Source organism: Thunnus albacares, chromosome 1 (assembly GCF_914725855.1).
Source record: "Thunnus albacares chromosome 1, fThuAlb1.1, whole genome shotgun sequence".
In the NCBI taxonomy this organism is placed as follows: Eukaryota; Metazoa; Chordata; class Actinopteri; order Scombriformes; family Scombridae; genus Thunnus; species Thunnus albacares.
The window spans coordinates 34,966,052-34,990,483 of record NC_058106.1 but is presented as its reverse complement, the minus strand read 5'-3'; the positions used below and the strand labels follow the sequence as shown (position 1 = coordinate 34,990,483).

General features: G+C 41.2%; 1 protein-coding gene and 1 long non-coding RNA gene across 5 annotated transcripts in view; one reads left to right on the top strand and one right to left on the bottom strand.

Annotated features, from left to right (window-relative positions):
• The window catches only part of samd4a (sterile alpha motif domain containing 4A), a 60,932-nt gene extending 38,197 nt beyond the window's left edge, over window positions 1–22,735 (top strand). For 2 of the 4 annotated variants that reach the window (XM_044356132.1, XM_044356113.1), the window contains 9 exons: window positions 1,478–1,587; window positions 3,274–3,360; window positions 4,185–4,431; window positions 4,530–4,615; window positions 7,489–7,607; window positions 8,153–8,360; window positions 10,545–10,671; window positions 13,219–13,302; window positions 16,754–22,735. In XM_044356132.1, the coding sequence (XP_044212067.1) occupies window positions 1,478–1,587; window positions 3,274–3,360; window positions 4,185–4,431; window positions 4,530–4,615; window positions 7,489–7,607; window positions 8,153–8,360; window positions 10,545–10,671; window positions 13,219–13,302; window positions 16,754–16,782 (1,097 nt within the window). In that variant the 3' untranslated portion in view covers window positions 16,783–22,735. The remainder of the gene's footprint in view (window positions 1–1,477; window positions 1,588–3,273; window positions 3,361–4,184; window positions 4,432–4,529; window positions 4,616–7,488; window positions 7,608–8,152; window positions 8,361–10,544; window positions 10,672–13,218; window positions 13,303–16,753) is intronic. The other 2 variants (XM_044356140.1, XM_044356122.1) reach the window with 1 other exon arrangement.
• On the bottom strand, window positions 4,623–8,221 carry LOC122985464. The gene is made up of 3 exons (XR_006404125.1): window positions 8,134–8,221; window positions 7,454–7,575; window positions 4,623–5,048 (listed from the first exon to the last, which is right to left on the bottom strand). It is a non-coding gene; the product is annotated as an uncharacterized LOC122985464 (long non-coding RNA).
• Window positions 22,736–24,432: the final 1,697 nt, after the last annotated feature.

Genomic DNA, 24,432 nt, shown 5'->3' with positions numbered 1-24,432 from the left:
ATCTTGAGGCTGTGACAAGTTGTTAATCCTGCCAGAGCAGTTTGTCAGGGGAGGCAGAGGCTAGAACCGCTGACCCTGATGACCTTACTCTGAGGCTATCGATGTCGGCGCTGTAATTGTAACTGTTCATGTGGTCTCTGTTTGTTTTTTTTTCTTCTACAAAGATGTTTCACATTGTCATCCTGTTAAACAGGAAACTAAGGCTAACATTCCTTATAAAAAGCCCTAAGAGAAGATTCGTAATTTGTTTATTTCATTTCACAAGAGAATTGTAACACTGCAAGAAACTGTTTCTCCACTGGGTGTCAAGTGTCAGGTGGTGGATTTCCTCTCAAGATTTAATATTCATCACAGACATAGTTTTGATCTTGACAGACTTACAGTAAACAGAACCGGTCAAAAGTTTGGAAACACTTTCTCATTCAAGTATATGGGAAGGTGTGTCCAAACTTTTTACTGGTACTGTATGTAGGAGGTCATGATGCATGACTATATCCAGCAACTGAGTAACTGATATCAAACACTGTCCTGCAAGCAGAAGTCTACTTACTGAGAGTCGAGGTCTGCTTGTTTAATAAAACGCCACATCATGTCCATGTTTCCTCTCAGAGCTTCTGCAAGTGCCTTAAAATTAATCCTCCACATAAATGAGCAGATGAGTAAAGGACAGCAGTTTAAAAAAAAAGGAAATATATATACAGAATATATCCATAGTGTTTATTTATTCTTCTGAATGACACTATAGGGTTTGTTGGTACTGCAGTTAAAAACATGTATGCAAAGAAACAAGTGGAAAAAGCACCAGGCTTTACTTTAAACTGCAAATTAGCACAGAGAGTACATGTCTCAACAGCTCACCAATGCTCTCAGCAGCTGAACATTAGTAAGCACTTTAGCATTTCCAGTAAGCAGTGTCTAACTAAACACGAGATCAGTAAGAATCAGATTAGTTGATCCTCCCTGCCAACAGCGTGTCTCTGATTGCTTATATTTTAGTTGCATATCTACAAAGATTCCTGCTTAAAATGTTTGTTTTTTATCATATAAGTTGGTTTGGTACATGATCCATTTTTGTTTTTCCAACTCTATATTATATTATATATTTATTTGAGCCACTAGTGTGTATTTTAGCATATATTGGTGGACTACATAGTATACTGTTGAGTCAACCACAATGTGACATCATATATACACCAATATCACCTTTTTAATGTATGATGTATTTCTCATTATGTATTTTTTTATCTCTTTGTATTGATAAAAGAGAAAATCAATGTACATGTATGTTATCTGCAGCAGTGATATGTAAGAATTCAAGTTGACAAATTGATTAAGTTTTCAGTATCTTTCTTTCAGCTGAAGTGTGTGTGTGTGTGTGTGTGTGTGGCTGTGTGGCTGTGTGTGTGTGTGTGTGTGTGTGTGTGTGTGTGTGTGTGTGTGTGTGTGTGTGTGTGTGTGTGTGTCGTCTGCCCTACAGATGTTCCTGCGTGGCTGAAGAGTCTCCGTCTCCACAAGTATGCTGCTCTCTTCTCCACCTTGACCTACGATGAGATGATGTCACTGACTGAAGAGCAGCTTGAAGCACAGGTTCACACACACACACACACACACACACACACACACACACACACACACACATATACAGACCAGAGGGCACTGTATGTGTACGTCTATGATTGGCTATAAATGACATGAAATAAAGTGTGGTATAAAAAAACTTTTTCTATGTTTTAATAAGTTATTTTACAAGAAAGAAATGGAATCTAAACATTTACCGATATCCCTGTCAAACAGCCGTGAGATCATTACAAGTTAATTAGATGCAAGTCACAAAATTCAAACAAAATCTGTTTGTCGGCGATGAGGTTTGTTAGCAAAAAATTATGATATTCTAATTGTTTGACTGCCATGAAAGGACTACTTCTGAAATAAATGAAAAATAAATAAAAAACAATAAATTAGAGAGCAGACTAATCGTGTGTGTCAGCTGTTGTGTCCTTGCACTCTGAGGTCAGAGACATTTTTATGTATTGCATAAAACTTGCACTTGATGATTCACAGTCAAGTAAAATTATAAGGAGGAATAGATAACATGTTAGGGTTAATTGGAGCCAGGTTGCCCTAGCAACATAATTGATAAATATGTCTTTTAAAGCAATAAAACTATGAAAACATCAGATTATACAGCTCATAAGTAGATAGATTAACCATTGAACATAACACATAAAGTTATGTTTGTATTAGTCAGGCTGTGATCAGAGACCGATGCGAACATCAGTTATAATGAGAGCTCAAGCTCTTAAAAGCTAAAATATTGGGGTGTAACAATTTAATCCTTCTTATCTGAAACAGATTCTTTCAGCTAAGATCCAATCTATTATAAAATAAAACCATCTGTCCGAAATTCAGTTCAGATTTAAATGATTGCGATACTCCCAAAAGGAATAACAACTTAAGATGGAAAATATTGTGTTATCTTATCAAACTCATGCACACTTTATACCAGTGGACTTACTCAGAAATTGACATTTGTAGGCAAAACTTTTGGTGTCAAACAGTTCAGCTTGTGGTTTTAGCACATATAGGTGAATGAGAGCAGACATGTCAGTTAAAATCAATACAGTCGGCTTATTGCAGGAGGCACTGAAGTACACTCATTGCAATGTAAATATGTAACCAGCTTTAAAAGTTGACAATACTATCATAAAAGTGTTCGCTTGCATCTTAAGATGTTGAGGAGTCTATTCTGAAACAGAGGATGCAGCTAAAATTAACACAGCTCACCGGGAAGCTGTATACTTCCTCCAGGTGTTTCTAACTCTGTCTGATGCTAATATAACACACAGCTACACTTAGACATGTTGAACTACAACAAAGAAACAAAAAGAGTGTCCTGTGTGACCTATATATTTAATGTACCGCCGCTGGCTAGATCTGGTAATATCTGGATTGTCACTATCACTTCTTTAGGGGACATTTGAGAAGTTTTATTAGCCCCAGCTAAGAATTTATTAGCTGGAATCGATTTCAGCCTTTCTGTCCTTTCTGTCACAGCTGAACAGATTACATGTTCCATTCCTAGCTTCACTGCCTGCACCTCCTGCTGTGTTTCATTTCCCCCCCAAAAAAACATCTGCCTCAAGAGAAGGCAATTAGTAGTTCCACTGCTCCATTTCAACCAACCCTATGATTGTACACTTCACATCTCTTTATCTTAAGAAATAGGTATCTGCCTCGTAGGAACGTTTGACACAGAACTCTTTTCTCTAACAGAAAGTCACCAAAGGAGCGAGACACAAGATCGTCATCAGCATTCAGAAGCTCAAAGAGAGGCAGAACCTCCTGCGCAGCCTGGAAAAGGTCAGTGAGCATATACCACATCCCCTTACTCTCTTTTAGAAAGCCCCCTTTTTTTTTGTTGTTGTTGTAATTTTTGCTATTGATGATTGAGCTTGTAACCTTAGTGGACACCACAGGATACCACCACTCTTTCCTGTGTGTGTGTGTGTGAGAGAGAGAGAGAGTGAGAGGGGTGGCCATTCTCAGTCGGTGTTGCGTATCTGAGATGGCAGCTAAGGGAACACCTAATCCAGGAAGGAGAGTTTTGGGCTCCTAATTTAAACCCATCCGCCCCCCCACCCACCCCTCCATTCAGCCTTCGAAGCAAGACAATGGCGCTCAAGGGCACACCACAGGAGGGACTTCTTGGGCCAGCTAAATTCAGGCTTAACCTTTTCACCAACACTTCATTTTAAAATTTGTTACCGCTGCATTTGTAGGGCTGCGGAAACAAGACACCTGTCGCTTGGTATTTTGGGTTTACACACCACTCACGTACAGCGCTGCCGGGTGAAGGGTGGGAGGGAGGTTGATATGATGCACGTGGACACAAGTAGTGAGGGGAAATGTACATGTACGTGCATGCATGTCTTTTTGGTATTACCCCTTGGTATTACCCCTCTCCGTCAATATTCAGCATGTAGGTCAGAAGTAACACATTTTTCTTGTGGGAGACGGTTCATCATACACGTCATAGTCTTGGCATCCTCCCTGTAAATGCCGCACCAGATGTGTCAGTGTAATAAGTGTCAAAGTGTCATCTCATGTTCTGTGAAGAAATGGTTCACTTCTTCATTCTGTCTGGTTTTCTGATCTCCTTCCCTCCTATCCCTTACTGCCACCAGGACGTGTTGGAGGGCAGTAATCTGCGCGCTCCACTGCAGGAACTCCACCAGATGATCATGACACCTATCAAGGCCTTCAGTGGTGGTGAGGAGGCCTCCCTGCAGCGCCCCCTTATGAGCCCAGAGGGCAAAAGCGCTGCGCCTGGTTCCCACCTGGCCGGAGGAGGCGGAGGGGAGGCTGAGTCAGGCACGAGCTTGATTGCAGAGGGCGATCTACCTGGCCAGTTCACTCGTGTCATGGGCAAAGGTGAGCTGCATGCACTGCGTGTTAGATAGTGTTCATTGACTGAGAGAGGTTATAGTTTTGTTCTAATGTCCTCTTTTCCATCTGCACCCCATCCTCAGTTTGCACCCAGCTGCTGGTGTCGAGGTCAGACGAGGACAACATCAGCTCCTACCTACAACTCATTGACAAGTGCCTTATCCATGAGGTACACACCCACTTCTGGAATACAAACACCAACAACATACAAAAAACTGACAGATCACCACAAATACATACATACATATATACATTTATTCATTTATACATACAAGTAAGTAAATTTTTATTTAGTATAGCACAGAGAAAGGTCACAAAGTGCTTCACAAGAATAACGTTTTTAGAAATAAGACCTTAAAAACAGTAAAAAAGAAACAAACAATAAAACATAAGCAACAAAAGACCTTAAAAACACAAAATTACAAACACTAGACAGCACGAGGTGAGACAAAGTCTTCAGCTGCTTTCAAAGGCGTCAACAGAGACCGCAGACTGTACGTCTATAGGAAGAGCGTTCCACGGTGTCGGAGCCACAACTTCAAAGGAATATAAGGATGGAGCAGGTCACAGATGTACACAGGTGCCTGACCATGCAGGGCTCTCTGTGAAAACAAGAACCTTAAAATGAATCCTAATCTTGATGGGGAGCCAGTGTAAAGATGATAAGATGGGTGTGATCTGAGTCGTCCTGCTGGACCTGGTCAACAGTCCAGGGACGACTTGCTGAGGCTTGTGAAAAGGGAATGGCAGTAGTCTAGCTGGGATGAAATCAAAGCATGAATGATTGATCTAGCTCATGTTGTGATACAACAGACGGAAGAAACATGTACAGGTCAACGATTTGATATGTTGATCGAAGTACACAGCCTGATCAAATATAACACTTAGATTTCTAAGATTAGACTGTATAGCTGAAGAAAGGGACCCAATACACTGAGCAACGTTGGAAGCTATGCTATCTGAAGCTATGATAAGAACCTCAGTCTTATCTGCATTTAGCTATAAAAAGTTCTTGGCCAGTCAGAACATTGTGCAAATAGTTTATCAGTCTCATTAAAAAGAGCTTAAAAGAGACATACAGCTGAATATCATCAGTGTAACAGTGATATGAGATACCTTTTTAAATTTGCTTATAATATGACTTAAGGGAAGCATATATAGAGCAAATAGTAGAGGACCCAAGACAGAACCCTGAGGCACACAACAGGAAAGAGCAGCAGTTTCAGACATGTAGGAACCAAGCGACACAGAAAAACTCCTATCTGAGAGATGAGAGGAGACTGCCTAAGCCTTTCAGATTGGAAGGATGAATGATCTACAGTATCAAAAGCTGCGCTAATGCTGTGTACACATGGATTCAGGCAGACGGTGGACGGCAAACCAGATATCATTTTAGTGGAGGAGAGCAGGACGGTAAAATTAGGTGAGGCTGCCCGAGAACGGTAGATGGCATTGCCGTCAAAAGTTGAAATATTTAAACTTTTTGCCGTCCTCCACGATGGGCAAGCTCCCTCACACAAGCAGAAAACACGGGCAATCTGGACAACGAGAAGCTAATCATTATAAGGGATACACCAACTGCAGTTCTCCTCTCACTATCCATGTTGGAAATGAATGATTGACTTTGGAGGCAATTTAACATTAATTTTAAGTTTGCAATAAAATATTATGAGAAAACTCTATTTTATAGCTACATGAATTACTAGAATAATTACAGAAAATAATAGACAAATATTATATTTTATTCCATGCTTCGTAAACAATACATCACCATAGCAACATATCGTCATGCGTGTTTCGTTTTGCTGTGCTGCCGTTCGTTCCGTGTTTGTCTGGTTTTCCGTTGCCATGAAGGTGTTGTCCGTCTACCGTCTGCCTGAATCCATGTGAACGCAGCATCAGATCCAGCAGCACCAAAACAGAGCATTCACCCACATCAGAAAACATCATTATGTCATCGGAGACTCTGAGGAGGAGAGCTGTTTCAGCGGAATTTCTCTGACGGAAACCAGATTGGAATTTATTAGTCAAGACAGCAATGAGCTGTTTCACAACAATTTTCTCTAAAATTTCTTAGATAAAACATAGTTTAGTCATAGGCCAGGAGTTTTTGGGAAGGGATGGATCATTAGTTTTTTTCAGAAGAGGCTGAACAACTGCATGTTTAAAATAAGCTGGAGCACAAACCAGATTGCAGGGAGCTATTTATAACTAAGCACGGACCAATAGACCCAAGTTCATTTTAAAGCATGGAAGTTGATAAAATATCTGCAGGGCTTCACAAGGACTGTTAGGGTCTGATATCCATATCAATTATTAATATCAGTCATTTCCAATAACTGAGATATCTGCTAAAATATAGCTTATTATCAAAACATTGTTCTCTAATGTTGTAGGTTTGAGCATAATAATGCAATAGATATTTATGGCTGATTGTATTATTATTTATGCTGATTTTTTGATGGTTATTACTGATGCCTCTGTGAATTAATTCATTACTACATAAATAAATGAATACATACAGAGGCTTGCTCTCATCCAGACCTCTCTCTGAAACTCAAGTTGGCAACAAATATCAGTTTCAGAATGATGTAGTATTAACGTGTGGTTTCATGCTTTAGATTTGCCTTGTGATATCAGGGTGTAAAACACTGCAAAGTTGAAATGTGCCGCAAGACAGTAAACTAAAACTCCTGACTGTGCATTCAGACAGAATGCAAAGACGCCTTGACAGTGTTTCAACTTGAGCAAAAAAAAGTTGTTGTAGTTTCCCGGGGCTTCATCATTCTGCTTATGAAACATGCAGAGAGTTCAGAGAGAGGCTGAGCTGAACACAAACACACAGACATGGTCGATGTGTTCATGGCTAGCGGTAACGTACAGTTGGAACATTGGAACATTGGAAGTGATCAAATTGGTGCTAATGAAGCACGGCGAAAATTCACTTTGCTTTCTCTCTGAACACACCTCAAGTCATTCTCTTCACCATCAAAGCCTCATTTTATACCTGATATAAACTCCTTGTTTCCCCCCCTCCATCAGTCCTTCACTGAGACACAGAAGAAGAGGCTGTTGTCATGGAAACAACAGGTCCAGAGGCTGTTCCGGTCCATTCCTAGGAAAACCCTCCTTGACATAGCAGGGTACCGACCGCAGAGAAGGTATATACATACACATACAGTAGCTTTCATTTTCTGGTTGTATTGCCTGAAATGAAAATCCTTTAAATTAAACTTTAAACATCCAGTAAAACCCAGGCAGAGAGAAAACAACACTGATCTCTGGCTGTAAATGATCAACAGTGTTTCCTTTATATTCATTACCAGTGCTGTTTGTTTTTTTGCAGTGATGAAATTATCACGACCGCTGGACTGAAGATTAAAATTAAATTAGAATGCTAATTTAATCCCAAAATTGATCTAAAACTAAAATATGATTTTGTATTACACATTCCAACTGTCCTTCCTTCCAGTTGCAGTTATGATGAGGAGCTTGCTGCTTGTTATCAAAATGTCTGACTGTTTTTTACATTCAGATTCAAGTATTCATTTAGTTTATCTCGCTCCTTCTTGGTCTCACTGTTCAGCTTGTTATTCATAAGCCTCAGTGAATGTATAACTGCTCCTTTGTTGACACAGTCCCTAAACCTGAGATGAAGGATTGAACCAGTGCTTGTCTGTATCTCACTTCTTGTCTCGTCCTGCTGCAGCCGTGGATTCGGCCAGTCCAACTCTCTCCCCACGGCTAGCTGTGTCGGGGGCAGTGTGTCGGCCAGGAGGAGCCTTCGTCAGTTCCAGATGCCCTCTAGGAGCTTGCCTGGTGCCAGGCTGAGCCTGCTGGGCAGCGGGGGGCTGCTGGGACCCACACCTCGCAGCTCCAGCAGCACACCCACCGGCCCCAAACAGGGCAGACAAGTGAGTCAAACTAGCAAAGAGAACAGGAAGTTATATCAGAAGGTAGACAAAAAGGAGAGAAAGGTTCCTGGATATGATGTTGAGATCAATGTCCAAAGAATATTGCTATTTATTAGCTTTAATAGGCTTTGGTGTGGCAGTTTTTTTTTTAAACTTTTAGCACTACAGCTATCAGTTATTTTCAGACTGTAGTCTACAGTAAACACTTTAAACTAAAATGTCAGAAAAGACAAGAAAATTGCAGACTGCAGTTTCCCAGAGCTGAAAGTAACGTCTCCAATCAGCATCTTCTATCAGTCAGCAGTCTAAATCCCCACATATGAGAAGATGGAACAAGTACATGTTTGGTATTTCTGCTTGATAAATAACTTAAACAACTAAATGATTAGCAAACTAGCCGGCGCTTATTCTCTGTTGAAATCAACCAGTCTTAAACTGTTTAAAACTGTGTAGTTTGGTTCACAGAGTGGTCGTCTTGTTTCCTAAAAGGCCTGAAGATTAAAGTTCTCTAATGATGAAAAAATGTAGCTGAATTCATGGTGTTATCATGTGTGTATGACTGGAATACGTGACTAAACAGAGGAACATTTTGAAATATGTAATAATACATTCCAGGATGTTTATAATAACCTGGGCAACAGAATTCCTTCTTCAGCACGTATTCAGTCTGAATAAGGCTTTTTATTCCATGACATAAAAATGCGGGGAGAGGAAGAGGAGCAGCAGTGGTGTTTGGCGAATGAAGTGAGGTGGATGGAACTCGTAGGCAGGTCACCCCACATACCAGAGGCCCTGCGTCAGTGCCGAACACTGAAACAGGAGGAGATGTGGAGCTGTTTCAGGCCTATCCTGGCACACTTTGGTCTGGGCTGACCCATTCCATTGGAAACCTCTCTCCCTCTCCCTCTCTTTCTCTCTCTCTCACACACACACACACACACACACACACACACTTTCATCCCTTACAATGGGAGGAAATACCTCGGTTCCTCCTCCTCACGCTGGACCTTCTTGTGTGGGACTGTAGTGTGGATGTGTAGAGAGAGAGAGAGAGGGGAGAGAGGGAGGGTGGGAGGAAAATATGTGAGTCATAGTTTGGGAGAGGTAGCTGTGGTGTTGGAGGAGGAGGGGCAATGACACACAGAGAGAGAGAGAGAGAGAGAAAGAGTATTTATGAGTGTGTATGAGAGAGAGAGAGAGTGAGAGAGCCAGTCAAAGGCAGTGAGAACAGTGCACAGGCATTTCCTGTTTTTCCCTGGCCCGCGGAACTGGAGGGCCATGAGAGAGGGGGGGGGGGGGGGTGGTGTGGGGGGGGCAAAGGGAGAGAGGTGAGGGGAGGGGCAAGTGGTGGTGGTGTTGGGGGTATAATAGGCAGGTTACAGTGAGGAATTCATGTGGTGAATGTCTGAGACTGTCATTAGGTGTGGGCCAGACATCCAGACAGAGGCATGAGAGGAGGTGGGGGGGGGTGAAAATGTTGAGGAAGATGTGGCTTTGATCTTACACTCAACTTCCTTCAAGTTTACACATTTTTACAAACCTTTTTGACCAGTGAAAGTTTGAGCAATGTGTGATCACTGAAAAGCAAGTGATGCAAGCAAGGAGCATAAATTAACAGGAGGTTCTTATTATTATATCAGACAAAAATGAGGTTATACACAGGTCATTAAGTTTTGTTTTTCATGTTATTTTGTTAGCATCTCATTAAAAACTGATATAAAAATGCTGAATAAAGTCTGAATGCAGCATATGCTCAAAACAAGCTATATGTGTTTAACTTTCTTTTTTACCGTAGATGACATTAAATAAACACCCTGCACCCCCGCAAAATCATTACATTTCACTGTTTAATCTAGTAAATTAATATTAGATGATATTTTTATGGTTCAAAATTGATCTTCAATTTAGGCAAAACTGGCATTAAAAATGATAATCCTGATAATTGTTATCTAAACACCCTTTTCTGTGTTAAATGCTGCTTATTGTTACTGCACCTGAGAGCAGGAATGCTAAATTGTACTTGTCTGTCTGTCAACAAGACAAAAACTAATGAACAGATATCGGTTGTGATCCCGATTTCTGCTGTATAATAATAAGTGTTTTTTTAACCATAACTAATCCTACAGAGGTGTTAGTGCATGTTCAGAAGTGAATTTTATCTAATTGTTGAAATAATCTCCTCAGGGTCTGTGGTTTGCCAACCCCGGAGGCAGCAACAGCATGCCCAGCCGGACCCACAGCTCTGTGCAGCGGACCCGCTCCCTGCCGGTTCACACAACGCCACAAACCATGGTCATGTTCCAGCAAGCCGGTAGGAAACGCACGCACACACACACGCACACACACACACACGGAGTCTTCAACCTTCCTGTCCCCTTATTATAGATGAAACCTAAAATTATTTGTGCCTTTACTTTCAGAGTGCGTTACAGGCAGAATAAAGATGAGTTTTACTCTGGGCCACTGACTCGAAACTCATGTTTGGGTGAATGCTACAGTTCTGCAAAGAATCTGCATATAACGTCCAGGTTCTGACCCATTTTAAGCCTAAAATATACATTTCATTAATAAGTATGTGAATATTAAAATTGAAAAAACAACGATACTGAGGTGCTCTGGTGGCCGAGGGGTTAGTGAAACCCAGTGAAACTCAACATCCCTGTTGTATGTTCTGCTGTGGCCCCTAATTTACTGTCGGCTATCCAGTAAAGTCACATGACTGCATATTGATGGCAGGATCATTTGGTTTGGATGTACGTGTCAACCAAGTAACAAGAGTATCTGAAAGAACTTGAGGTTTTATTTTGACAGTGTTGATTCCTAAAAATGAACTTCACGTGGAGGTCAGACCTTTCATTTTAAAGGATAAGTTCACATTTTTGTGAAGTCTGTCTTGAAACAATCCTGTTTACATTGAAAGGGATACTGGTCACTGTACTCATTCTTTCTGTCTATACTCTACTTAAAACTATTTTAATGTAAGTGAAGGGGAACAAATCCACAGTGCTCGTTCCGTTATGCCCTTCTTTTTAGTACCAGTGTAACGTTTGGTGTTCCTCTTCCTCTGCCACGGCAAAACCCTCTTGCCCTCTTTCTGGGAACACAAAGAGGGAAGTTACTAAAAAGCCTGTAACCTTGGAAGATACCCACTCGATTTGTCTAACTGCGACTGCTGAAGCCCCATATTGGCCTCAGCTAAACTAAAAAAAAAAAAATCACAGAATCAGTATATTTAGGACACAATAATGGTGTACTGTTTATCCTAGAACATACTGAAAAGAATTGCCCAGTTATTGGCTCTAAAATGACAGTATGAGCTTTTACGCAATATTAGATTACATGTCAACAGAAAATAAACAAAAAAGTGGTCGGGGTTAAATTTTGTCCCTCCCCAGAGGCATTTCCTAATCTTGAAAGGATGATTTCACTTTAAACCCCCTTTTAATTTATGACATTGCCTCATTAGCAGCCCTGAAACCCTCCAGCCTGGACTCACCCTGAAAGCCTCCCCCCCCCACACACACACACACACACACACACACACACACACACACACACACACACACACACAACCAGCGTCCACACGGACGCCGGTCGTGGTAACATTCGGTGACGAGCAGAGTGACCTGTAGTAGCCTCTGCTGACTGGACTTATAGGAACAGTGGACAGTAATAGGACAAGCTGGGACTTCCTCCACTCTGTCACACACACACACATACACACACCAGAAGTGTCGTCTTTTAGAATTAAGAGGAAAAAAGGGGGTGGAGGGGGGAAACAGGAGGGAGGAGGGGATCTAGAGGGCGGGAGAGTGAGAACTGTATGTGAGAGAGGAAGAGATGGAGGCAGGGAGGGAGGAAAGAGTCAGAGGAGTCTCACAATGAGGCTCTTTGTGCAGTGAGGACGGGGCTCCCTGGCCCACTTTCCTCCCTTCCTTCTCTCCCTGACACACTCTCTTTCTTAACTTTCCCATCTCTCTCTCTCTCTCTCTCTCTCTCTCTCTCTCTCTCTCTCTCCCTCCCTCTTTCACATCCCTCCATCTCTCCTTTGACAACTCTGCAGAGTCATGCACACATAGCAGTCACCCTCAAGGGTGACTATAATATAACTGGGTCTCGGCCAGAATAAGTGATTTGAATGGCTGACCCCCCCCCCCCCCCCCCCCACTGCACTCCACCCCATCAACCCCCACTCCACCCTTCTCTGCGTATGTATTCACATCTCTCCGCCACCAGATGGATAAAGAAACTTATTAAGTGAGACACAGCAGAGAAATTGAGGGGATGAAGGAACAAGTGTGTGTGTGCGTGTACAGTTTTCTTCAGTGTATGTTTGTCTCGCTCTGCGTGTACAGGGGGCAGAGGGGTGTGGGGGGGGGGGCGGAGGGCAGGGGGGTAGGATTTGGAGCCTATAAATAGCCGACTGTGGACTACTGGGCCTAACTCAGCTTTTCTCTCTGGCCACAAGGGATTTTCACTGCCCAGTCTGTGTGAAAGACTTAGCTATGGCTAGAAGGGGTTGCTAGGCTGTGCTGTGGCCCAAATACACACCCCCCCCCCGCCCCCCTCCCACCCAACACACACATATACTCCAACCTCAACCCCACCCTCAGTCTCCACCCTGCTCACAGTTGAAGCCAAGGCAGCCGACAGCAACTCGCACCTGGGAGTTAAAAAAAGGAGACAGGGGGGTTTCAAGTCATGTGTGAAGTTTAATTTAAGCAATGAGTATCCATTAATCGTAATATAATAGTCATAACATTATCATAGGAGCCTCTTTTTATACTATAAATTGTCTGCAGATGTGTTTGTGTCAAAGTAGTTTAATCACGTTGTTGTTGTTGTTGTTGCTCTACAGATCTTCAGTTACCAGTGACGGAGCCAGACATCAACAATCGCCTTGAGTCTCTGTGTCTGAGTATGACAGAGCACGCCTTGGGAGGTAACACACACAGTCTTTTTAATTGATCTTCATTTTTGAAAACATTAGGAACATGCAGATCTCCCCTGCAGTCAGTCCTCGACTCACTTGATGTTCACTGTAGGTGGAACAAAGAGTAACGCGGATCATATTATTCTGGTTTATGATCACTGTCTGCTCTCTGCACTGGCATGTCTTGTACTCTCTGCCTTTGGTACCAACCTTTTCTATCATAATATGTGTTGTTTTTGTGTTATCCTGGTACTTTAGTGGTGAGTGACTGATTCACTCTTAACCTCAACCACTTCATACACTCGATGTGTAACTCAAAACAAACTCGTAGCGGTTTGTTTTCATTTTTCTAGCCGTACTAGCAGCATGGCTCAATATCGTTCAGTAGGCCAGACCACAAGTTTAGTCCAAAATGGATTGCCATAAAAGTTTCTAGAAACATTCATTGTCCCCGGAGGATGAAGGCTAGTTGCTTCGGTGATCCCCTGACTTTTCCTCTAGTGTCACCATTACGTTGAGCACAACAACAACTACAAGGGCGCACGGACTGTGGGCGTCTCCAAGCACACCTGCTATTTTGGTTCATGTACTGTATGTGCAGCAGTGCAAAGTGCAGTAGGGGCCAGGTGATATATCAGCGGGCGCGGTGATTAATAAATACACTCTCTGCCAGCAACATTACTTATTTCATAGCTTTGAAACAGCTGTACCGGTCACAGTGAAGCGTGAAACATAAGCTCAACAAATGGAAAGACGCTTCTTCTGGAGATCATATCGCTGTCCGGAAGGTGCGGCACGTCCTGAACACAGCACCACAAATCTGCAGCCAAAGGTAGATAGTGGAGCTTTTTGGATTCTCACAATGACGAATGAAATGAATGTAGTGAAGCCATTTATATGATTGCATCAGACTGACACTATGTCATGCTGTGACTTTGTTTGTGAGGCTTTATCCTGTGTTTTGTTAGTTTGAGTGCATACGTTTCTGATGAAGGAACAGTCTGGTGTTGTACTCACATGGATGAAGTCTTATGCTTTGTGTGCTGATATACGAGCATTATGTCGGCCATTTGATTGTTATATGATCTATGTTTGAAAACGTTTACTTCATCACACTACTTGATAACGCCCGTGTTCAACACATTAATAGCACTTTTAAATGTATCCACATTATAGTGGACATGGTCAAGTCAGTTAGTCAGTGACCTGGGTTGCACAGGTTTGGTTTGGTGTATGTGTCTGTGTGTCTGTGTGTGTGTGTAAAATATTCCAATGTACAGTGCAGTTTGGCCTGGGTTAAAATCAGTGCCAACTCCCGCCCCCCCATCCCAAAACTCGACTGAGGTGAAGACAGTGGGCCTCAGTCCTCCACACAGAACGGTGGACAAGTGCTGCTTTATGTGGCGAGTGTGTGTGTGTGTGTGTGTGTGTGTGTGTGTGTGTGTGTGTGTGTGTGTGTGTTAGTGGGGAAAGCAGAGAGCAGAACCCGGCAGCAGAACGAAGGAGTTTGTCTAACTAAAGAAACTCCTCAACCAGAGTTTCGCCTCTTTCTAAGTCTCTCTTCTCTCGCAGCGAAACATCATCTTAGCTGCGGTGAACTCGAAACCTTACTTGATATCTGAATCTGAACCAGCTACAGGAAAAGATCCAAAACACAATGTTTCACGAGTATAAGGAAACGGATGTTGACATTTAGTCGGCAGTTGGTCATTTTTGGAAAGCCTAGTATAACAAAAAAGAACTGAGAGCAAACCACACCTGGACTGACGTTTATATTCACTGTATTTTGTGATAAAACTTCACAGATTATAAATTATACAGAACATTTTGTAAGAGTACAGAAAAGTTCATCATGTTTAGTTACATTGACTAAAGCAGGGAATCAGATTCAATCCCACTTTCCTGCTGAAGTGAAAACTCAATAAACAGTGTTTCTCTTATATTCATTACAAGCACCACGGATAAAATTTCACACTATCATTAATATACATTGATGTGAGTCAGCCTGGAGTCAGTATAGTTCATTCAGTGAGTATCTCAGTTGGTTGGTAGTGGTGATGGAGGACAGCGTGGTAGAAAGTAGTAAAACAAGCCAACAAGGGTCTGAATGAGCAGGAAGCTGAAGATACTTTATCAGTGAGTGTATGTAGTTGAGACTTAAGTGTGAATCAATTACTCATCACAAAACCTGCTGAGATATCACAAAAACAACACATCATACCGCACAAAAAAACAGGAAGCTTTTTTTTTTTCCTCTGCCAGGCAAATAAATGTGCACACGTGTGAAAAAATCTCAGGTCAAAGCAATACATTCACTTACTACAAACATTTACTTTGGTTCTGCACTATTCAGCTCACAATGACACTTATCTGCCCTCTCAGTATCACGATGGAGGCTTTATGTTTGTGGAATAAAAACGTCCACAAGTGCGTAGCTCGATAACATTTTCCTGTCTAGCCACACCAGAGGCAACAGCTGTCAGACTGTTGTTCTACTCTGAAAGCTTCTATCAGTATTTTGACAGATGTGTTGTTCCCTCACCATGACAGTGTGCGCCCCGGCCCCCTCACTGTCCACCGAATCAGAAAAGCTTCAGGCCTCAGTCACAAACAGCTCACGGCAGAGTAAGATCACTACTAAACTTCAAATCAAATTCAAATTTTAACACTCTGAGGCACAAAGAATATTACAAAAATGGTCAAAAAGAATGAAGAAGCCAGGAACAAGGAAACTAGTATCTTAAAGTGACACATGAACAAAAGAATCAACATTTTGTGTGGAGCTGGATTTATGATACTTATTAGGAGACTGACATTGAGACTACTTTTCAGATCTCTACTGCAAACTTCTGCTGGAAATGATATAAACTCTCTTTTACAGCAAAAGAAAGAACATAAACAGTGTTGCACAGCAGTAGTCTCCTGTTCAGTAATAATACAAGGCAAAATAAATGCTACCTGATGTAGCTCCGGTTTTATAAGTACGTAGCTTTATATCAACTCCAACCATAGATACCAACATGGAGGGATTTTATGGAGGGATTTCTGTTCCTCTATAAATCCAACTTAAGACAAATAAGCAGCAACAATTTTGGTTGAAATTTGTTTCTAGTTCCCAACGCAAACCTGGGAGCAGGATGTCTGTTCCGAAGGCAGCAGAGAGCATTAACGGTAAATGCTGCCTCTGCATCCATTTGGCTCATAGAGAACAAGATAATTGGATAAATAGGTTGGTGTCGGACTTCAATACCTGCTTATTTATGTTCAGGGTCACAGGAAAGCTACAACCCAGCATGCACTGGGAGAGATGTGGGGAAACAGGAAGGGCTGATTTTAGGAGCCTCCTCACTCTTCATTGTTACAAACAAAATGAAAACATCATTTTTCTCTACATCCACACTGTTTACACTAACGACAAGTTAAATACTGATGTTTTCTCTGCTCTGCTCTTCCTCCTCAGATGGTGCTGACCGCACATCAACAATATGAAATGAGTACCTGAGTGAGAGCAGCGGGACAGCGCAGGTTCACGAGGCTCTCTTACGATAAGTCACCTCGAGGTCACCGGCCCTCCCGTCCCCTCTCCCTGTAGCCAATGGTAGAGCTCAACCAAAGGACCGGGCGGGATCCAAGAAACACAAGAGAGCCGATCATCCAACGGCTAACACAAGCTATCACATTGGCACCGTCCATCGGGTCGCAAAAAACACACTTCCTGCTACGCCAGCATGCTCACAGTCACCTGCGTCTGGGTGAGGAGAGACAAAAGCATTGAAAATGGCCTGGATGGTGTGTGAACAGCGCCCCCCTGGGGGGGCCAGAAGCATTACTACAGTCCACTCAGCCCCAGCAGAAGGGAGACGCTGGGCTGTGGATCAGGGCCCAGTGAGACTGAGGCCCTCTCCCTCTCCGACACCCCTCTGGTCCCTGCACGTCGACCACAGCTCGTGGCATCTTTCAAATCCATAACAGTACCTCAGACACAAAAAACAAGACGAGACAAGCAGAGCTACAAGGCACAGAAGGAAGCGTAGGATTTCCTTGACTGTTTTCAGTGAGGACTGAGTGTCCAGCGAGGACGCTTGTAAAGCTCGGGAAGGCATCTCGCTCAGTATTGGGTGGCAAAAAAAAAATTTGTATTGTATGTATTTATTGTTTACATAATGATGCTACTTTCAAAGGGTACAGAAACATGTATGAACTTCAGGTATGAACGGTGTAATATTCTGTAAAGCCTTGGCTGCCTACCAGCTTTACGTCCCATGAGTAGCCATCACACTAGTTTACAAACCAACGTGCTTATTCTTTATTTTATCAGCCAACAGCCGAGACATGTTGGCTTGATTATCTACCAAGAGAGAGAGAGAGAGAGAGAGAGAGAGAGAGAGGAAGAGGAGAGTGACAGAAGGAGGCAGAGCAGATGTGTAGAGAGGGTAAGAGGAAGAACGTGCCGCGGAGAAAGACACAGAAAGTCGAAGGAAAGAATCAAGCCCGGTGTTTGAGAAGTGATACTGGAAAGGGAAGCGGATGTTTAAAGGAGAAAGACATCAGAGGCAGGACCTCCGATCGGCTGAAAAATTACAGAGGAAGATGATGTCACGTCTAATCATGTTGTGAGTCTGTTCATGTGAGTGACTGAAGCAGGAAGTGAATTTAGCACCGGTCAGTTACATATTGTTTATCCATAGCATGTACTGTATGAACTCTTTGAATTCAGAGCCTTTCGTAGGGCGAGATACATTGAAAATGTCGGCTTTTATACACGTCAAATGGGAGATTAATACGGCTGCATCGTCAGTGGGATCTGTCTGCATGTTCAGATACTGGGTTCAGTTATGTTTTTTGTATAGCAGGGCGATATGCTTAAGCTGCATGTTACAACTAAATATCTTTCTTCGGAGGAAAGGAAGAGTGAGAAATGTGTGAAAAAGTGGGAGTGGGGAAGATGACAGGAAAAAAAAAGAAAAAAGAAGAAGAAGAGGTAGATTTGGTTTCCACTCACCGTGTTGCAGAGACGATTGCAACATCGGAGATGATCACACGCTGTCAATCCATGAAGGGTTTGTTTTCCCAGAGATTGTCTCATTAGTGCTTACCTCCACCTGCTGGCCGGACGCAGTCAAGGCGGGACAGACGCTGAAGTCCACGGACACACAGGCACTCGGGAGACGCCCGCAGATCATTAAAAGATCATTGATGACCAACGTTTTGGGCAGAATCAGTGCCGGTTAAGTCTCGGCTGCAGGGATTCCTTCCTTCCTATGTAACGTGGTCCTCTGAGTCTGTTCAGTCAGTGCAGGCCGACATGGAATTTCTTTCTTTCTTTTTTTTTAATTCTGAATTTCATGGTTATTCTGTGTCTTAATATTTATCCTCAGTTTATTGTGTCTGGAGTACAGACTATAGGTTTATATGGAAATAAGCTGGTTAGAAAACTCCCCCTCTGTGCCCCTTTCATCCGAGCACGCGCGTCTCCGAACAATCGCTGACAGGGGTTAATTGGTTATTATTTTTTTAGTTTCTTTATTAGTTTGTTGCAATTCTATAGTACTTCCTTTGTATCCTGCACTTGATATGATAATGTGATACACTAAAAAAATCCAAATATACAAGACTCGAGCAACAGGTGCTGCGGAGTCGGACTGAAGATTGAAGACACAGTCTCAGCGGACAGACGGGAGTCGGGCAGTAGAACCACGACATGTGGCGATGTCCAATCCTGCAGCAGAGACAAAACAGCTCCCGACGCTTCTCGTTCTGTTTGTCTGATATCAGATATCAGAGGATACTTTTCTCTCCTCGTGTCGTTTCAGCTCGTGCTGAATCATCACACAACAACTAAAGGACCATAGCGATGTTTGTGCATGTTTTAGTCCGTTTACTATGATTTGCATGTACTTCACATTACTGACGGCTATTTTCCAAAGCAAATATGATGTTATAGAGTATATTTTATATGTGATTCATTGTGTTTTTCAGTCAAACCTGGGCTTCCATTGGTTTCATTTCTGGATAAATTGTTACTTTTGGAAACTTGACACTACTTAGCTGCATTTATTTTTATTTATCAGTCATTCTTGTTTGGCTACATTACCAAACAATCATTCTGACTAAAGTAAATGCATCTCCAGCAAGCTTCAGGTCTTTGCTGTCTCAATTTGCAATAATGGAAACCAACAAGTTACCTACAAGAAACTCATAACATCTAAAACACTACATTGCATTTAAAAAAGAAATAGCCAGTAATCCATGCAGTGTATGATTTGTATTAAAGGGACTAAAACATGCAGAAATTCTGTTATGGCGCCTTATTCTGCTTTTGACAGGCACATCTGGAGCTCGTCCTGTTCGGTCGAATGTAGCTTCAGATTCAGTGATCTGTACTTGTGCACACTCAGACACACAAGAGTCCAAACACACACCACAGGTATATCGTGTGTCGTTAGTTTTACACAGTTGCTGCATACACAGATTTTTTGTCTCCGTGTTTTGATCGTGCGTGTGTGTGTGTTTGTGTGTTTGTGTGTTTTTTTTGCTCTTTTAGCCACTTTTTAAGTCTATAAGAGCTGATCTGACATCACCTGTATGTTTGTGCACGAAGAAGAAGAAGATTCCACCAAAGCATGAATGTGACATGAACCCCCGTTTGAACCCCCCTGAACGGGGAGACTGATGTTACAACACAGTGCATCTTTGTTTGTCCTGACGCTCGTCATGGAGAGGCAGCGTCAGGATCAATGTATTCAGACTCTTTCAGTGTCACTGCCATATGAATCAGTACTTAAAGTAGATACAATTATTTATTCTTTTTTTTTTTTTTCATAATTGTTGCAGAGGTGATACTTTTACTCATTTAGGTGTATTATTATTTAAAGTACCATATGTATTAACATGTTATGGCTGGTGACCATACGTACATCTCAAATATTAACATAGTTATTGTTTTTCTTTTTTTGTTGTTGTTGATGATGATCTATAATCGTGTTTGTATCTATCGGTGTCATGTTGAGATTTTTTTTTTTTTTTTTTTTTCATGTGAAGCTTTGGCGTCAGAGTGCAGCCGAGAGCAGAGCCGGTCCGTCACAGACGCGTCAGTAAAACACGTTCACGGTCACAAAAATAATAAGAATTCATGACGGACGAGCTGCCGGGAAACAAAACAGGGGAGCTGTCGTCGGGAAGTAGACTGGTCCGGTGCGTTCTGGGACTTCCTGACATTAGTTAAGACAAAAGATTTGAGATCTGGAGTCTGAAGTTGTTGCTGTGGGTGTTTTAACACCTAAATTTATGGTCCTGAGTGTGTGTGTGTGTGTGTGTAGGGGTGGGTTACTTTAAGATAAGTCTGGTTTATTCTATATTTATCCCATGAAAAGACCAAAACGAACAATGTTAGTCCGTCTCTCAATACTTTCTGACTCTCCTACCTGCGTCTGACGCTCAGTCCCAAACCTGTCGGTTCCTACTGAAGACGTAAATAATTAAAAACAGATTTATAGTTTTTTTAAAAGAAGGCTCCAGTTTTCCTGCAGCATCTCCGGGCGGAAGCTCGAGAGACGTCCGTGTGACCTGAACACAGAAAAAAAAAAAAACAACCTGTGACGGGACAGCGGAAGGTTACAAAGCTCTGAGGTCCGGATCGTTACACATCTCTCCAAACCAAATGCTTTATTTTTATTTTTCTAAATGCATATCAGCTCTGTGGGTGTCCAGGAGTGCTTCTAACGCTGTGCACACTGCAGTATTAACAGTTAGATACCGCCTTGATATTCCAAAAAAACATTTAATGTACTTTAAGTCAAGACATATATGCTGTTTTGTATCTTTATTTTTGTCATAGATTCTGCAGTTTAGTCAGTTTATGTCGATATGGGATGCCAAGACTTCTTGTTCTTTGTTTTGTTTTGTTTTGTAAATTCAGCAGCATCCATTCTGTAACAAAGTTTTACCGCTTGACTGTGCGCCTTTATTTCATTTAGTTTTATTTTATCAAAGAGCCGATGTCCTGTATTGACTGCAGGCTTTACGTATATATTTGACAAAAGAATATTGTATGTTTAATAATAAAAAAACACAAAAAGGACAAAAAAGTGAGGAAAAATGCAGAAAAAAGAAACAGGAGAAATTTGAAAAAAAAAAAAAAAAAAGTGTAATTTATATTTTAAAACTGCATGCACAAGGCTGGGAAAGTCATATTTAGAATAACAAATGGCAGTGCCTTTTTTGTACTCGAGACATTTACCCCAAATGTAAATGGTTTTATATGGACTTTAAAAAAACTGTAATGTTACAGGATGAAACTAGCGACAGCTGTGTGGAGTCACGTTCACGCTGCAGCTTTAAGTGTCCTCATTCAGATGGTTTTTCTGTCTCTCGTTTCTGCAGGATTAACAGATTTTTTTTTTCTCTTAAACGTAGATAAAGTACAGAGAAAGAAAACGACATTTGGTTAATCAGTTTTCTAACTTCTCCAATCATAAATCTGATCCATATCTGACCCATGTGACCACGTTACTGACGTCATGTTTCTCAGAACTGATGACTCTGTGCAGAGATAATTTAAACATTTAGTTTTTTCTAATGAAAATGACGTCATCCATCCACTGATAATTTGATCCGTGTCTGACCTCATCAGGGTCAAAGCTGCAACTAACCATCAGTTGCATCTTTGGATCAAAGTGCCGGTTCTTTTCTTGATTAACTGATGAAGCGCTTGGTCTATAAAAGGTCAGAAGGTCACAGTTTTTCAGAATCCAAGACGACTTCTTCAAAAAGCCCCAAATATCCAGTTTACATGTATGATGTATGAATGTACGAGAAAGAAAAACAGCAAATCCTCACATTTAGGAAGCTGAAACCATCAAATGTTTGACATTCTTGCTTGAAAAATGACTTAATTTTAATACATTTCCTGTCAGTTGATTAATTGACTAACGATTTAACTCCATTTAACATTTAACTTTGATTTGAGCTGAAATAACACTGCAGCAGTGAGATGCATCAGTTCTCCCAAACTCTTAACATTCAGTGATTCCACCTTTATTCAGCTGCATCAGGCCACAGACTGAATTATGAGCATCATAGTGATCAATCGCTCGTGTTTAATATTGTCCTCTGATGTGAGGATTGATGTTTAGATCCTCATACGCAGAGAAGTAAATAGATTTTAAATGAGCACAAAAAGAAGAGCATCAAATCTGTTCTTAGTATCAGAAAAGAAAATCCAACAAGTAGACAAGAGAGCAACGATCAATAATAAAACATATTTCTATCAGTGATGGACAGCTGATCAGATGTCTGACTGGACTTGAATTCATCATGGAGGAAAATTTAAAACCTCTCAGCCAAATTAAAAAGAATTATATTTTGGGGCGTTTAACCTCTTTAGCGGCTCATTAAAGCAGCTTCATGTCTGAGTTGTTTTCAAAAACTAAACGTTTGAACTCGATAAAAACACAAAACTAAATCTGAATTGAGCAGCGGAGGCGAGCAGCGTGAACGCAGCCTGCGGCAGTGACGTCCGCCTGTGTTGTTTCTGTACTCTGTAGGTACTTCTTAATGCTGATATGAAGTTATGAATTATTCTGGTCTGTACAAACAAAAAAAATGTGTGAATGACCGTGTGTGACAGTGAGGATGTGTGTGTGTAAGAGTGTGTGTGTGTGTGTGTGAATACTGTACATTCAAGTGTTTTTCAATGTGTCTTGCTGTAATTTTGTCGCGACGTACCAGAATGCTGTGACTTGGCATGCCCCCCGTTATCCATAAAAAAGTTGTAACTCCTCCAGTGTGTGTTTGTGTGTTTGTGTGATTCAGTTCTGATGGTAAAACATGTTTCAAACAGGCTTTTTTTAATGAATGAGAGGTTTAAAGTAATTTTTTAAATGTAAATGTTACTTCTAAATTCAGGCTAAAGTTTGCCTCAGTGGTGGAGATCTGCAGGTTTGACCTTTCACCTACCTCTTTTTAAAAAAAACAACTTAATTTCAACCAAAACTTTACTAATTCTTGACTTCTTAACTTACAACACTGAGTGCAGAGTTATGGAAGAGGCTACCTTGTAAAAGGTTAAAGGTCAGGTCAAGGTAATGTCACGTTCATGTCATATCAAAGTTATTGTAATTATGAGTTTCCAACATGTAAATGATGTTTATTTATGTGAATATTCATAATTACAACTGGAAAAGCTTTTGTCTTAATAATACAGAAGCACCTGAGAACAACACTAATATTGACGCAAATGTAATTGAGCCCAAATTTAATAGATATGATGTTTTATTATCAATCCACAGTATTTAAATCCTCACATGAACAACTTTATAATCATACAGGCATCTTCATGATTGTCATAAGATTTAAACATGGAAATCCGTCCCATATGACGTGAACGCAGCATTTTCATCAGTTTTACACATAAAGTTCAGTCGACTCGTCTCGAGGAGCTTTTCAAAGTCTGAATAAATAACCCTGATGATGTCATGGTGATGTCATCGGGTTTCGGTTTCAGACTTTTAAACTGAGAACCTTTTAAAAGCAGAAGCCTGCAGTACAAACAAGGCAGAAACATAAAAGTGATTCAAGATTCTGTTGAGATGACATGTTTTATTTCTGCCACAGTGTTTTTGTTCGGTTCGACCACTGGAGGGCGCCAAAGTCAGAAAATGTCCACACACACTGAGTTTCATAAGGAAAAGAAACTACTTTGTTTTTTTAACCGATCGATAATTGTTGGTAGTTTTTATGATATGACTTATTGATGGATTACAGACATAAAAACAAAACCCAAGAGATGTTAAAGTGAAAACACATATTTACAACAATGTTAAAAGTTTTCAGAGTTCTGTCAACAAACATGATTGATGAAAACTAAAAAATATAAACATAAAAAAATCCCTGTCAATCCATTTGAAGGTGACAGCAGGAACTAACGCTGTGTTTTCAGTTTATGTTTTGGGAGTTTTGACCTCTAAAGCTGCAATTTGTAACTTTTCTACAGGTCAGATGACAACATGTAGTGTGAAGTTATTGAAGTTGTTTCACTCCATTAAATGTCATCAGCTGACCAGGTAATAGGAGAACAAATGTTTTACATAAGTGATGAAGTTGAGATCATTTTCACTGTCAGGAAAAACAAAAACAAAC